Source organism: Phoenix dactylifera, chromosome 9 (assembly GCF_051530095.1).
Source record: "Phoenix dactylifera cultivar Ajwa chromosome 9, Ajwa_hap1_PhDact_Kaust_v1.1, whole genome shotgun sequence".
Lineage (NCBI taxonomy): Eukaryota > Viridiplantae > Streptophyta > Magnoliopsida > Arecales > Arecaceae > Phoenix > Phoenix dactylifera.
Genome location: NC_143198.1, coordinates 9,374,852 through 9,391,747, shown reverse-complemented (window position 1 = coordinate 9,391,747; position 16,896 = coordinate 9,374,852). Strand labels below are relative to the sequence as shown.

Below are 16,896 nucleotides of genomic sequence, written 5' to 3'. Positions count from 1 at the left end.
AGGGATCCAGGTGGGGGACAACATCACTTGGAAATCAAACCTCCCAACCTCTTGCTCAAAAGGACTAGATATAATACCATCTAGGCAAGTGGTTTGTGGCCATATTTTCAAATAATTATAACGCAAGAAAGAGAAGAGCCGGTCTCACTTGCTCGGCTTGGCTACTCGACCTTACTTATTAGGGTATGTTTGGATAATTCTACAGAATTACTTTGTAAGAATCAAACCTACTAGCTTAATCAATTTACAGTCTTCAAAAGGCCCATCGAAGTTTTACCCTAAATCCAAGTTTATGGACCTATTTGGTCTGTGGAAAGGAAGGAAGATACTTTGGAGTTTTTTTTTCTCTCGCATAATTTGCGCTAGGAGACCTTGGGTTGATAGGGAGGATGGATGATATCTACATAACATTTTTATTAAACTACCCTTTGATAAAAAATATTATTATTATCAATTTATAATACTTATTTATACTAAAGAAGTAAGGGAACATATAAACTTATAATATTTAGAATTTATAATTATATAAATATTTAATTTTAATTTAATTTAATTTAATTTAATAAATGATCTTATAAATTAATTATATGTAAATTAATTTATTTACATATTAATTATATAAATAACTAATTAATTTATAGTATAATTTATACAATTAGTTAATTTTATATAAATATTTAACTAAAAATAGTGAATATAAATAAAAGATAGAAGGCAATTCTGATTATTTGTTATAATTATGAAAATTATGTACTAAATTAAAATAATTAGTAACAAAATTTAATAATATAGGGTTAATAGCATAGATAAAATAAGAAATATAAATAAAATAAATGAAAAAGTGAAGAGGTGTTAGGGTTTTGTTAATCCTTCCTTCCTCGTATTGTTCCAATTTAGGAGGTTGTAAATTGGTGGGTTAGGATGGATGGGCAATCCGTTCTTTTTATTTCTTCCAACCTCATTCATCCTCCCTTTCACGACCCAACCAAATAGATGGTTAGAGTCTAATGAAGACGATACAACTATTCATCAATAAAAAAAATAATCATTGTCGGACCCTATTGCTCAGCTAAACATAAGTTCCAATCCATAAAAAAAGTGCCTCTCAAGTAAGAATAGCAATTTATGACCAGACCTGTAAACAACCTGCTTTAAGTATATTTGGATTTGATATAAATAGATTTTGGTCATAAACACTCGTCTAAATCTATTTATTAAATAAATTGAAATCAAATTTAGACTTTTATTCATTTAATCTATTTTAATCTATTTAATAATTAAATCAAATCATCACTTATGCGGATCAAGTCCGATTATGAAGTCATTAAATAGGTCAAATTTAGATTTAAATTTTTGATCCATTTAATAGATAAAAAAAATCTATGATCCAATTTCTATTTGATCCAACCCGGCCCCATCTGCCGCCCCCACTCTCAAGTCTCGACTCTCAAACCCGGAGTCCAGATCCCTTCGGAAAATTTAAAGTAGATATACAAAAGAAAAAAATATCATTAGGAGAAGCTAGCGAACGGATAATAAAGCGTGGCCGCCCGCGCACTCTCGCACCCTCCTCAGTGGCCGAGGGCGAAGCTGAAGCCCGAGCCCAAGGGGAAAGCAACGAAATGCTAGCGAACGCCTCACCTCCTACCCTCCTCCATGTCCATGGCGGCGGACCTGCTCCTTCTCTGCTTCTGCGAACCAGAACAAGAGACAGCAACAGAAGCCTCTTCTTCGCCGCCGCGTCCTCCTCCTCCTCTTCGTGCCATTCGTCTCGAGGACGAGGCGGGTTGCCTCTCTTCTTCCACTCCCTCCCTCGTTTCCCGTTTCAATCGCTTCGGAGGCTGAGGGCAACGCAGCGCAGGCTGCCTCCTCCTCGCAGTAGCATCTCCGCAGAGCAGTCGGAAGAGAGGGGCGACGAGGGCACCGCCACTTCCGCCCCGCACAAGTACTCCGTTAAGATCCCCTTCGGCAACCGCCATGTGAGCGCTCCGCTACCTCCTTCTCGTCTCGCTCTTCCTTTCCTCTTTCCTTTTCTTCTTTTCTCGTCTTCCTTTGGGCCTTTTTTTCCACCTTGGGGAAGGGGAGGGAATTCTGTTTGGTTGTTGCTTATCTATCATTCCATCTAATGCCACAATGGATGGATGGACTTACTTTTGGTCTGCCGAGCAAAAATATTCCTTATTTTCAGGGCATATTATTCGAAAAGAAATGGCAAAAAGAAAACCTGAATTTTCGAGAGTGTCTACTAAATCTTGTTTGGAATGAATTTTGACTTATTCTTTTCTTAATTTTTTGGATGCTCGTTTTTGACCTGAGCACAAGCTCCAACCTTTTTTTTTTAATCTTTTTTGGATGCAAATTTGTTTCTTTTATTTTAACCGTCCTCTTTTATCTTTCCAGATCTTGGTGGAGACAGGCCACATTGGGAGGCAAGCTAGTGCTTCTGTGACAGTAACCGATGGGGAAACCGTAAGCGGTGTATTTTAACTGCTTCAATAGTGACTTATCTTCTTAGTTCACTATCTTGAAATGGTCTTATGATGTGATAAAATTGCGAGTAACACATTTAGAGACAAAAGGGTTAGAAACTGTTGACCTTTGTACAAACCTGAAAGGCGAGAGTCATTCCCAGAAACTTCGTAGCACTGTCCACAAAGGAAGATACTGTGTATATTGATTGAATTATGATGATCTAGGCCATTTTCAATCAATCCATGGGCTGAGGGCCTGATGACATTGCATATGAACTTTGTTGTTGATATTGGTGATCAAGAAAATATTAGTTCCTCATGGGCGGAATTATTAATGGATTTCATGTCGGATGTTGCATAAAGTAGGTCGGAGATGGTTTACTGGATGATGACAATTGTTGGTTTGGAATGCCTAGTTAGAGAAAGAAAATGATGACCTGCTCTCTTTATATGATCCTTTGATAATATTCTTTTGGCTTGTGTCATTGATCCACCATCATGTGCATCTGTTGTGTTCAGAACTACATGAAATATCACCCTTGGTTGAAGCTCAAAGATACAGCGGTGCCATAAAATATAGGACCTAGTCCTTAGAACTTGAGAGTGTTAAGCATATGGTGCGGGACGGGGGGGGATCCTCACTCTTGACAGCCGGCCGCTTTCAAGCGCAAGCGCCTTGGGTTGGATTACTTCTTTTCTATTTGCGTCATCATTTATTTTAGCATATAGCTACGGAGATTTCTAAAATTGTGTGAATAATGGTAGGACTGCACATGATTTTCCCACATTAAGATATTTAGTACATTCTCTATACCTATTGATTGATATATTGAGGTGCCCCACATTTACCATCTCCATTGTTTTCCATTCCTCTTACTTTGTAAGCATATAAAACTTGGCTTTTGCTATCTTGTTCCCTATTCAGTTGGCGGGCCTATTTTGTGCATAGAAAACATGGTTAGGTTGGAAAATGGAGTTTAATATGTAATGAACATTATACCTATTTTTGTAGCCCATCTATCACTCATTCTATATCTATTTTCGTAAGTAATGTGCCCTTGGTGATAATTTCCTATTTTCCCAGTAGTTTAACAAGGGTGTAATCTAAGAAACTTTAATTGTTTGGCTTGCTAACGGTGAAAGCTTCACTTGTATTTACTCGGAAGTCACCTAGCTTTGAGGGGAAAGAGGAGAAAAAAATAATTTTAAGGGTTAATCATTTCCTATGGCATCATTTGCATCATTAACTGAAATACTTATCTTGAAAGTAAATCCAAAATATTTGATTCTTACTCTATTTATTTTTTTATCATTTTTCTAGTCACTTCAAAAAATGTCCTTTATTTAGTGATGCATGTCTAGAAGCTGCTGTTGGAGAGTTGATATTCTCTCTATTTAGTCCAACGACACATGCCATCCAGATTTGATGTTGTCTTTATGATGGGTTTTGCAGATTGTCTATTGTTCGGTCTGTCTGTCTGATGTTCCGAGTGAGCCTGCTGATTTCTTCCCACTCGCAGTAAATTATCAGGAGCGTCTTTCAGCTGCAGGCCGCACAAGGTATAAGAAACATAAAGTTTATTTGAGTCAATAGCTTTCATATTTTTCTTATTACTTATGGTGCGGCATGGTTTCAGTGGTGGGTTTTTCAAACGGGAAGGGAGGGCGAAAGACCATGAGGTGCGAGGAATTACCTTTGTTAAGAACAACCATTTTGTTCAGATTATGAAACAATTTCACGTCTTGCTGTATATTATTTCTGTTTTTTTACACATAATCTTGTTTGTACAAGTGGATCATTAGTAACCATTTCTGCAAGTTGACCCTTGACATAGACCCACGCAACCACTGGCCACCCCATCACTACATGCAACACCCTGAGAACCTCATGCGTGAAAAAAAGGAGCATAAATAAAAATAATGAATACAGAGATGGGATATGGGGAGAATAACAAGTTAAAGGGAGAAAAGCTTGTCCATTAAGTGAAGGAAGACTTTACTGATGCACAAAGCAGTTGTCATATTGTGAAATGGGTCAAAAAATCATGCATCTAAAGGGTTGTGAATCATTGAAATCAGGCATAGGTCTGTCTAGTTTTTAATTTTTTGGGTAATTTCTCTTCTCTTTGGTCAGTAGTGGGTTTGTGTTCGTCTGCAGCAGAGATTAAAAGATCTGAAGCCTTAATAGGTAGCTAATCAGGTATGATAGCAGGACTGTTCAAACTACAATACTCATGAATAATAGTCAGGTGCTTATGGAGGGAATTTCAGGGATCTAAGTTTTTTATATTACGGTTTCTTTAGTACAAAATAGGGTCCATTGAACCCATGTAATTGGTTTTGGAGTTTGGAGAGAAAAAAAAGAAAGGTTTTTCCTCTTCTCCTGAGAGATATGGTGTTCTCTTCCTCCTCTCCCCACCTTCCTCTTCATCTCTTCTCCTTCCTCTTCTCTCTGTTTTCTTGTTCTTCTTATAAATATTTATTTTTCTTTGTTTGGCTGGTGGTTTATTGATTAGTATTCTGGAATTTCTAGATAGCACCCAATAATTTTCTTGAAAGCCTAGTAAAACATTAAAAAGGGCCTGCAGAACATCTATTGCATAGTCCTAACTCCTAACCCTAGGGCTACATCAACAAAGTATTTCATGAAATTGAAGCAAGAGATGAGTTTTGGCAAACGAACATAGAAGGATACCATAAACATGGCTAGAAAACCTGGAAACCAACAGGCAACTCTTTAAAAATCATTGTGAAACTCCTTTCTGCTCATTTCACCAAGACTAATCACCAACCTTCGCTTGTTTTAGTATTGTCTCTCATGTGCTTCCATTTGTTTCCCTAGTTTGATGACACAGTGCCAAATTTGTTTGCTGACCATGTTAACTGGAAATACTTGGTCAGACAGAGAACATATGGTCGAAATCATCATTGTATGTAGGAGACAAATTATCTTGTAGAGCAAAATTGAATTTATACATGAAAGATCCAATCAATGAAGATTATCTTATTTTAAGAAATTATTAAAAAACATGGAAAAAAGGAAAATATTTTTCTCTCTCCTTCTCCATCTCTCCCTCTCCCTTGTCGGTTTTCTTGTTGGTTCACGTCGGAGTGGCATGACACAGGGGGTGTACCGTACCATACCGCACGCCTACAGGTTTTAGTGCCGGTTCTGATACTATGGACCTTGCTACTTGTGTTCTTTATTGACTTGAAGAAAGCTTATGATATGGTGTCAAGAATACATTAAAATCATTCAAGATACCTAATTACATATATTGGAGCTTTGAAAGCGTTAGGAGTTGCTTTGGTACGATGAATATATTTCCATTCGCACTAGAATTGCACCATGAATTGGCACCAGGTCTATTTTAATTATAGATGCACTTTTGGCCAATATTCAAGAAGATGTACTATGGTGTGTTTTACTCAGAGATGATATAGTGTTGGATGATGAGAAAAGAAAAGTAAATACTAAATTGAATTTATGCTAGAAAGCCTTAGAGAATAAAGGCCTAAGGATAGTAGGATAAAGATGGAGTATATGGAATTCGATTTAAGTTAAAATCAAAATTAAGTTGAGGCCCAATTAGATTGATGGACAAGCGATATCACAAAGTAATATATTTCATAATTGGGATCTTTATATAAAATAATAAAGAGTTAAATGGAGAGGTCATTCTGGTACTATGTCATTGATGAATTCCTTGGAAATTGACACGGAAATTTTATAGAACAACAATAAGGCTCTGAATAAAATGTTGAGCAATAAAGAGGGTTTAAGAAAACAACTTGAGTTAGGAGAAATGAGAACGTTAATGTGGATATGTAGTAAAACGAGAAATGATGGATTGAGAAATCAGCATATTAGAGGAGCTTTAGGGTTCAATCCTGATATCTCAATTTTGGTTCCAAAACTTGGTTCTAATAGGCTTAAGATTGGGTTTAATTGGCACCACGACCTTATTGGGTTAGATTTTGGATATAGGTGTAGCATACACAAAATCCAATGGACCAACCAAAGATCTTCTGATTGAGATTGGACTTGATTTGGAATGTGTAGTTTCACTGGAGTACTAATATAATCTGATTTGATAAAATAAACATAATATGTTACAGCTGGCCCAAATTGTATACTTCTACTACTTATGTCCAAACTTGGGGCTCGAGCAAGGATGGCCGAACCCGACCAAACTGCCCGGTCCATGTGTGCAAATTAGTACCATGTAATTTCTGTTGTAATGGTGAATAATGACTCAAAAAGTAGAAAAATAACAGTTAAGGGGTACTTACAAGAAACGCTTAATATACATTAAGAGTCAAATATCTACTTAATTATTTTAATGCTGATTCCGATGGGTGTCAACCCATGGTTAGTCGAATAAAATAAAATAAGAGAACAAAACAACCTCGAACCATAGCCCAAATATATAAAATTAAGTTGCATGCATGTTCTTACAGGTAAATGAAGTGTATACAATAAAAGGGATTGTGCTAATGGTTCCTGAAGGAGGTAAAAATGAAGTAAAAGGATAACTCAAGTAAAAAAAAAAGAAAACAAAAACAAAATTATGTGTTAGTAAAGTTTATGATGATGCTTCATGTGTGGATAATGAAAGAAAAAGAAATGATTTAAATAGATTGCTGAAGTAAGAAAAAGGGAAACAAGCAAATAAATCAAGAAAAATTTAGTTACAAGTGGAATGCATCAACTCCTTTCCCACGAGACTAGGTTATATGTAGAGGACTGGATAGGGTGGTTGTTGGAGAGAGAGTAGCAGTAGGGGTAGGGGGTGTGGTTGGAGAAAGTGAGTGTGCAGGCTCTGGGGAAATGTAGGGGAGTGGTAAATTAGGTATCAGGAAGGAGAGTAGGGGATGATTCTTAACTAAATAGAGAAAGGCAGGTGATGAGGGTGGTATATAGAGATGAGTGACTTGGGGGCCAATGCCATAAAGTTGGCTCTTTCTCTGTCTTGTTGGTACGACATTGTGATTTCATGGTAGGAATTTAGAAGATTTCGCCATGTCATTTTCTTTTCCTATTCGTACTTGGCTTCCTATACGAGTATAGATATGAACATGAATGAAGTAGTTATTCTATACCATATCCTTTCCCCACAGATATAGCATATTCTTTATGAAAATTGCTGTTTTTATCTTTTCAATGTCGTTGAAATGATTTGTATACTTGTTGCATGCAGGTTCTTATTTGCAGATTGATAGATAGACCCTTGCGTCCAACAATGCCGAAGGGTTTCTACTATGAAACACAAATACTGTCATGGGTAAACATTTCTATTAGTATTGTAACCCAAAAAGCAGCTGCATAATTTAGTTGCATTTTAATATTATTATTTTTTAAACATTTTATACTTGTACTTTCATCTAAGTAGCAGAATAGATGTATCATCTAGACCATACATTTTCACATATCAAAACTATAGGTAGTTTTTACATGACAACTTGCTCAACTTTGTCTTAATCTTTCCTGTATCCGCTCTTTTCATGCAGTAAAGAGAATAATGACTTTTCAAATTGTTTACTTTTGATAATAAATAATATTTGTCATATTCCGATATGCACTCATGCATTGTGCATATGAATGCACATAAGTTTTGCTTCAAATTATCAATGAGTGCATACATTGCTAATATTGGGAGGGGAGCATAGAAAAGGTAAATCTGATGCGTGTTCAATTGATGGATAATCTAATACATGGGTAGTTGGAATTGATTGGAGGGAAGAGGAAAAGGCATGCATGCCATATGTTAGTGATGAGATCAAGGGGTTGGGGGGGGGGGGGTAGAAGAAATGAACAAACTTGCCAATTCGTGATCGATGAATTGATCAATTATTTGGATTGCTGATATGAAAGGGGTCATATGGATTTTTTTGTTTTGAAAAGTCATAATGTCATGTAATATAATCAAAGCAAAGCTAAAAGTTTGATCATGGGCAAGGCATTGAAACCATATGACATTCCAATATTTTTGAAAACTTATGGGTGAAGTAAGATTTGTTAGGTTAATAAATACATTTACTTAGATTTTGAAAGTACTGAAAATGATTGATAACTAGAGCACTACATCGGATCTTGTTTGTAGGAATAAAGGCAAAGTACTAGACTAAGCCAACTATTGTGATATCAAACTAAGATGAAATGGTGTTTGGATGCCTTGGTATTGGATGTAAAGCAAATATGCTCGGGCACGACTATATTAGGAGGAAGGTTTTAAAAATTGGTATCAGAGGTGGTATACTAGTTTTTGGCTAGACCAGTGCATTATTAGTTTGTGTTGTATCGAGAAACGATATGGGCACTGTCCTAGTGCCGTGCCTGGACACAAAAATTCCATTTTTATTTATAGTTTTTTAATTTCTATATATATGAGGCTATTGGGCTGACTTTCTTTTGTCTTTTAGTGATCTAATTGCATTTTTAATAGGGGTGTAACACCAGATTGTCGATACTGATATTGATACTTGTTGAGTCAACATGGATTAGTAAACTAGCAATATCTATAAGTGAAAAATGATATAAGAATGGTATTGTAAAAGGAAAATGTATAATACCTCACTTTGTAAATCAATTTTAAGTGAACTGTCTATGATCCTTAGAGACATCGAGGTTTTGTTCATGGTCCAGAGACCATCGATATTATATCATCTTGGATACTGTCTCCATTCCTGTTGGTCAAATAATGCCTGATAGTGACCTGACTGTTGCACCTAATATTGCGGTTGCAGTAAGTGTGGTAGTTGTAGGAACTAGTCCATCCCTGCTTATGTAGTAGGAGCCAGCATCGTAGTCTAACCCTTGGCTATACCCATATCCGTAGGAGGGGGAATATGTGGAGTTGGATCCCCTAGATAAGATGAGTGGAAGAAAGCATGTGGACCGTACGTGGATGGAGCATAATGTCTACCTTGTCTAGGAGATCCGCCTTCGATATATGATGATATTTGTTATGCGCTATAGCTATTTGATATACTGGTGGATTCATGGTTCGTTGTACTGGCCATAACCAGGCGGTATGGGCATACCGTACTGTACTAGCTCGGTGCCAATACTCGATACGGGTGGCGGTAGGTGTACGGACACTCAGGATGACGAAAAAATTTCGTACCATACCGACACTGTGCAATTGTGGCACTGGTTCGGGGTCTGGTACCGAAATGGCGAATCTTGGGTGGATTTGTCATTAATCCTCGCTCCCTCTATTCGATGTAACAATGCTTGAGTATCTTGGTACTACTCATTTTCTTTTGCACCCATCTAATTTTTTCCATCAATTTAACTTCTAATATGCTAGGTGTGCATAGAATCCTTCGACTCCTGAACATAGCTTCTTGTGACTATCACTCCATCTCTTTATGCACCTAACCCCATAACCTTGATCTTGTGTGCTCAGAGTTACACCGCCTTTAGATCCTCTTCTTTTGTAGGACAACATCTTCCTGTATGTCTGGATTTTGTCTAGGCTCTATGGTCACGATCCTGTATCACGTGTGAAATCTGCTTCATCAGTGGATGGAATCGAGCCTTCGAGTATAACCACTACCACCTCTAGATTGATCACCCTATTCACCCTGACCTTCAACACCATCATTGGAATTGTTATTATCATCGTCGCTGGTATCACTATATGATCTAAGGAATCCTAGATCTGATGGCTTTGGTGTCTTGCTGTCATGTTCCCGAAATGGTATGCTATCAGCTCGCTCAACCAGATTGACAACTGGCACTTTCCCCTTGGACCTGCCTTTCCTACTACCCTGATTGGCCTTTTAGGCCCATGTACCGTGCCATGACCCGAACATTTTGCAATTGAATTGCTGGTCATAGTCCTCTAACTCCAGTTAGGTCTCCTCTTAGGTCTCACTCTTGGTGGGTGAAATATTCTCCTTTCTTCATCTGTCCACATTTCACGACGGTTCTGTTAGGTTGTGGAGGATCCCTTAGCTCATCTGGCATGGGCACCTCTTGGGCTTGCTGATTTGCATCCCATCCAAACTTATCATCACTAACAAAAATCCATCAACAGGTCTTCTTGTCTGTTCTCCTTGTCCTGATCAAGTACTTCTATCTCAGCCTCCTGTTATAGTGTGCGAACGCTAAGTTGTGCGGCCTCAGGCTCGTCAGATGGTTTTGTACCTTGGTGTGGATTAGGGCAAAGATAACTCCAATTCTACTCACATTCATTGAACGAGAGGGTCTGCGAAAGGATTCAGATGGTAATCTTCCTCAAATTAGGTGCATTATTGCTTCATTAGACCTACCAGTTCCCTGCATCTAGATAATTCAAGGTTACATTAGACTTGGAGACACTAAAGCCTTATGAATACTAAAAGAATGACTCATTAGAACAATTTCCTAGCGGTACCTGGAAACATCTTAGAAATTTATTACCTCACTGATTGCTTCTATAGCCAAATCCTAGATCCTTCAACATCCACTGCACCACCGCCTTGACTTCTTGCGGCAGCTCCTTGTCAAGGCCTATTTTCTTAGTGTGTTGGTATGTGGGATTCAAATAGTAGGCTATATATAATGAAGGACAAAGTTCACATTCGTGAAGATGTAAGAAAGGTCATTCAAGTAAACATTATAGGTCAAGCTATGTCGTTCATTCATGTTAACCTGCTAGAGCAACTCGCTACCCATCTGCAAGTCCCATTTGTCCTCTATGATGGGAAAGTATGTTAAGCCTTTTCACACCCATGGCATCAATAATTTACTGCTTGAGTTCCCGCATCTTTGGGTAAAGAAAGCACATTTGTGGCCACTTCTCACTGTCAACCATTTGTAGCACCATATATAAGGGCTCTGATGCATTAACCATTTCTGTACATTTTCCCCAGAAGTGCTGACTCAACAATACCCTTGATTTTCTGGGTCTCACATGACTCACAATGCTTGGATTTTATCCACTTATTGCTGGTAAACATTGAACATTGTTTCTTTCAAGGAGCCTCTTCATGGCTATGTTCATGACAAACTATGTGACACCTGGCCTCAGTAGCTTCCCTCCCACATGCTGTCTCATAATTGTAATACCCATGTCCACAGCTGACTTCACTGTGGGATGTCCCTCACGTCCTTCAGCATCAAATCTACATAGGGTATCTAGTATATATGTGGCTTCTCTTCCATCAGATCCTCCCTTGCCGTTGTCTGTTACCCCCTGAATGACATAATCCTCACCAACCTCCAAATCTCCTACCTCATCAGCCTTAGGATGTAATTAGCATTGTGGACCTTGTCAAATACATCATTGGCCTTGTAGGACAAAGTCAACCCATTATAATATACTAGGAAGTTGATGATGCTCCTTTTATCAACTCGGAGCAGCTATCACATATCAATGTCAAACCATATAACCTATGCCGAGGCTTATATGAGTCGATCCAATTATTTAGACCCTCAACCTCATTCCTTAGATATGACCTGTATATCTTATGTGGCTTAAGAGGCTCAATACTTAGACCTTACTTTTGCATTTCAGTGATCATGTTATGGAAAAATGTTCGCCGCTGCAAAAGCTGAAATGTAACTGTGTAGAACTCCTTGCGATGGCTGTCATTATCGTAGACTTGTTCTCCTTCCTGATATAATCATCCATCCGAGATTGCTTGGCTTTTGGGTTTGGGTAGGCACACGGATCAATGTCATGAATACTGGGCCTTGATTTGGTTATTTTTTCTTGCTTCCCATATAAAGTGACCATGGATTTAATGTCTCTGCCTTTTTCTATAATTGACTGACATTATAACTCGGGAGTGCCTTTGGTTATGTGCCCCTTGATGCGCTAGGGGCACCACCCTTCTCGCAGTGCAAAGGTTCAAATTGGCCACGATGCCTCCTCACCTCTTGACTGCCATTGCTGGCTTGAGCTTGGATAGCCTCACGCATCTAAGCAACCTTCATACTATATGGATCGGACTCTTTGTACATGTCCATTCATCCCTAATAGGCTGACTGTTGGACTTAGCTACCCTGGGCCCTTTTGAGCCCTCTTGTTTTTGGCCACCTTCTTTGCTTCCTTTAGGCTGAACAAGGGGCTCTCATTACTCATTTGACTTTCCTAGGCACTTTGATACACTTTACAAGATCACTATAGCCATCTGCTAGATGCTATTTCAATTAGGTGATCCCACCTCTTTTGTTATCCACTCCACACTAGTTGTAGAATCAAGTATGCCTCTATGGACCCATATTCCCATGTTGCCATCTAATATTTGGTTCTTTCCGACCATATTTATTGAAAGCCATCTTCCAACGTAAAAATTTGTGCTCCTTGCATTTTCATAGTAGACAACCACGATTCACTTTTTTGATTATTGGTGCATATTCCACATTTTCAAAATTTAATTTAAATTCTATAATATAAATTTTGTTAAGGAACGAAATGCAAGATAATTAGTTTAAAATTTTTCTTGTTAACAATGAATGTATGTTCCATGCTTTTCACAATTAATCAGATTTTTAAGTGTTTTTTCTTTAAAAATAGCTTATGAATCATAAAAAATATGTTAATTAATGAATACAAGACAATGATTTTAAAATGTGTGTTCCATGCTTTTTACATTTAATCCATTTTTTGATTTGAAAATAAATTTTCCTTTTAAAATAGTTTAAAAATAACAAAAAATATTAATTAATGAAAATCATGACGATCACTTGTATAAAATGTAGTTCTATTATCGATATTTTGTTCATATATTTTAGATTTTTTTGAATTTTCTATATTTTTAATTTATAAAAAATAAATAAAAACTATAGATATTTTTAAAAATAGATTTCTTTGAGTGCTTTTGTAGGCATCTCCAATGATACTACATATATTTTTTAGCAGTTTGTTAGAAGCTCTTTTGATGGGAAAATTTAAAATTGTTCACAATTTTGAGCTTTTGTGCCACTAGATCGTCCGATTTGAGCCAAAAATTGTAGCTCCACACATTATAGATGCACAAATGCTATAATTTTCATTCTTAAATTCACTTAGTTTTATAGGTCCGCCGTACCGACCGTACTGACGTATCGGTGGGCATTGGTACCGATACGGTTCCGGTTCATACCGGCTTAAACCAGTACCTTTTCCGCTAAGTGCACGCCCCCTGTTAAATGCCACAGTGGCATTAAATATCCCGCGCGGGGCAGCGCGCAGGCACACGATTCCTAGTAGTGAGGTTTCCTCAGATTCCTCCCTTGATGGCGGCCAAGCCAAGGGAAGCAAGCAAAGACATGAAGCCAAGGCAGAGGCCAAGCCAAGCCCAACCTCGCCAAGTGCTCAACCAACCTTGCCAAGTGCCCATTTGATATCTATCGAGGTTAGCCGTTTCTCTTTATTGCCATGCCAAGCCGAACCTCATGTTAGGCTTGGCGCAAATCATTCGGATCTATTGGCATTAGGCTCGGCATGCGCCAGACCTGCACGCCTGGCTAAAGGCCGTGCGCAGGGGTTTGGCACGGCCATGCCCAATGACATGTGCGCACGAGCCATTCGGGCGCCACAGGCCACTGCACAAGCAAGGAACAAGCGCACAGCTAGAAGACCGAGCGCATTTGAAGACAACAGGCGTACGACCACTAGCCCGTGCGCACACGCATGGAGCAGGCGCACGGCCAGCAGATCGAGCGTACGCACCAGATTCAAGTGCGGAGCTAGCAAATCGAGTGTGCGCACGAGGACCAGGCACGCGGCCAGCAGACCGCGCGCGCATGCCTGGAAGAGGCACGAACAAGCAGCCCACGCGCACGCCGGCCGAGGCCTGAGGTTCTTGACCGCGTGTGCGGCCTGCCTGACCAGGCGTGCCCAGGGCAAGTGCCCAGTGCCCAAGTGTCCGACGTTCAGGCGCCCAGCGGCCAGACCATCAGCACCCAGTCCGAGCTAGACCAAGAAGCAACGGGCGACACCTGGCCAACCCACGCCCATGCGCAGACTGCCAGACCATGCGCGCCAAGGGACTGGCCAGCAGCCATGCCAGCGCCAGCCAACAGCCAACAACCACAAGCCACAACAGGATGCAGCGCCAGCCAACAGCAGGAAACCACCGGTCAAGGCCATAGCCAACCGCAGGGCCACAGTCAATCCGCAGGGCCACATCCACAGTCAATCCGCAGGCCATAGCCACAGCCGTAGCCACAGCCAAGGCAATGCCAAGAACCACTAGCCAAACTAATCAGCAACCGAATGGCCACCATGCCATCTCATCAGCCATCACAAGTGTAAGATTTGCAGCGGTTGCCAACTAGTTATTCGGCCATGGAGAAGATAAAACTGTAGCAACACATGGCGCCTTCTCATGCATTGTAAAGGCCTATATAAAGGCCTAAGTGAGGAGAGTTTGGGAGACTTTTGCAGCATTGTATTAGCCACCATTGAGTGTGTTCGGCCGCATAGGCTTGGATAGGCATAGTGCCTAATTCGGTCCTAAGGGACTTGGGCTAAGGTGGGATAAATCAACCCTCCTTAGATTAGGCTAAGGTTGGGACACCATTCCCTCCTTAGATTTCTTTGTAATTCCTTTCTACTAGTGGAATCAAAAGCAACCAATTGTTGCCTTCTTCATCACATTGAGTTGTCTTCAATTGCCGAGATTGCCTAAGGTTCCAAGAAAGGTTTCATCCTCCATTCTTAGCCAAGTAGAACTTGGAGTTAGGAGTCACAAGTGCCAAAGTTCTAAATCAGCTCGGCGTTACCTCAATTCAGTCCAGGCAGAACATCAAAGGCCAACGCCAAAGGAGCAAAAGGGAACACATTGGTGTGGTTGGCAAGTGGCCGCACGGGCGCGCGGCCCCGCACCTTTGCAGGCATTCTTCTGATGGGGGCTCACGGTCCAAAGCCCCTCACCAAGTCCCTTTCCTTGCGTTCCTCGCGTGCGCCTTCAAAAATGATGACGATGGACTGATTGTAGGCAACGCCCGTTGGAATAACTCAAGAAGAAGATCAACAATGAAAGCAAACTTGATTTATGTTCCACTAAATTGAAGAACGAAGAACAATAATAAAGAAAGCAAAAGAAATCTAGGAAGAGATTGAAGAGATCTCTCCCTAGCCCAATCTAGTGGAGATTGATGAATCTACCACTAGCCCAAGTCCTAGAACACAAGATCTAAGGACCGAATTCGGCACAAGCGCTGCCGAAGCCTTATGGCCGACAAAACAACATAGCTCTAGAATAACTCTGGATGCCTTTCAATGGTCCTCTACATCTCTTTTTATAGGCTAAGCCCTAGACAAAACTAAGTAACTCCCCTTAGGAAAACATGGCAATTTATCTTCCCATGGATCCAAGGCTTTTCGACTGTTGATTAGCATGAGATGAATGGCTAAAGATCACCCAAGAAGGGCCCTCCCACGGCTGGACATAGGCTTGATTTTTGGCCATTGGATGAGCAAGGATGGATGGCTGGATCTGCCCGGGTTGCGTGGGCTGGGCGCATGGGACGCGTGTCCCGGTTGGCCGGGTTGCGCGTCCCGGCTGGCCGTGTCCAAGTCCGGGTGGGACTTGGACTGGGGCGCGCGCTAGGCTGGCGGACGCGGGCGCATGCGGGCGTGCGCGGGCGGGCATGTGCTGGCCTGGGCGCGCGCGCTGCTGGGCGCGGGCCTGGGCACGCGGGCATTGTAGCACGCGAGGTTCGTCCTGCTGAACCTCGCCGCAATGTAGTAGGCCTCCTGGCTGGCTGGCTGTGTGCGGGCACTGTAGCTGGCGAGGTTCTTGCCCAAGAACCTCGCCGCACTGTAGCAAGTGAGGTTGGCTGCGGCAGGATTTGGCTGCGGCATGGCTTCGGCGGGGTTGCGCGTGCAGCGGGTTCGGCCAAGATTGGGCATGCTTGGCCGAGGCTTGGGCATGCATGGGCGCATGTTTGGCTCGGCCGAGGTTGGGCGTGCTCGGCCGAATGGAAGGGCTTGGCCAAAGCTTTCCAAGCAAAGTAGTTGGCCTTGGCTTGACCCTCTGTTGGTCTCCTTGTGGCCTGATGGCCCTCCTTGGTTGGCATGGCTACTTTGGCCCTCGGTTGGTGGGCGGTTGTTGCTCCTCTTGCGGCGTGGCTTGCAGGGGTCCTCAAATCTTTCCTGCGCGCGAGGCGCACTGCCCCGTGCCCCACCTCGCACGCGAGAAAGCTGCGCCTGGGCCGGTGCTAACGGGCCCAGTTCGTACTGGTACACAACGAAAATTAGCCGATAGAGGCCAGAACCGTTTTTTCCAGCCAAACCGTACTGGTTGGGACCGGTACCGGTACGGTACGCGCTGAACCGGCCGGTTTAGGCCTGTTCAGCAGACCTTGGTTTTATTTGATATTAACATTCTAACCCAAAAATAATAGGTTAAAAATAAAATTATATATTAGGAAAAACAAAAACCAATATGTTGTAAGTTACTGCCAACATTACAAAATACCCATATTTCATAGTAAACAAAA

General features: G+C 40.9%; 1 protein-coding gene across 3 annotated transcripts in view; it reads left to right on the top strand.

The window, feature by feature from the left end:
* Positions 1–1,512: 1,512 nt before the first annotated feature.
* Positions 1,513–16,896, top strand: part of RIF10 (polyribonucleotide nucleotidyltransferase) — a 69,123-nt gene continuing 53,739 nt past the window's right edge. Inside the window, exons 1-5 of one of the 3 annotated variants that reach the window (XM_017845649.5) lie at positions 1,513–1,979; positions 2,401–2,469; positions 3,925–4,031; positions 4,109–4,151; positions 7,673–7,756. In XM_017845649.5, the coding sequence (XP_017701138.3) occupies positions 1,623–1,979; positions 2,401–2,469; positions 3,925–4,031; positions 4,109–4,151; positions 7,673–7,756 (660 nt within the window). In that variant the 5' untranslated portion in view covers positions 1,513–1,622. The remainder of the gene's footprint in view (positions 1,980–2,400; positions 2,470–3,924; positions 4,032–4,108; positions 4,152–7,672; positions 7,757–16,896) is intronic. The other 2 variants (XM_088704192.2, XM_088704193.2) reach the window with 2 other exon arrangements.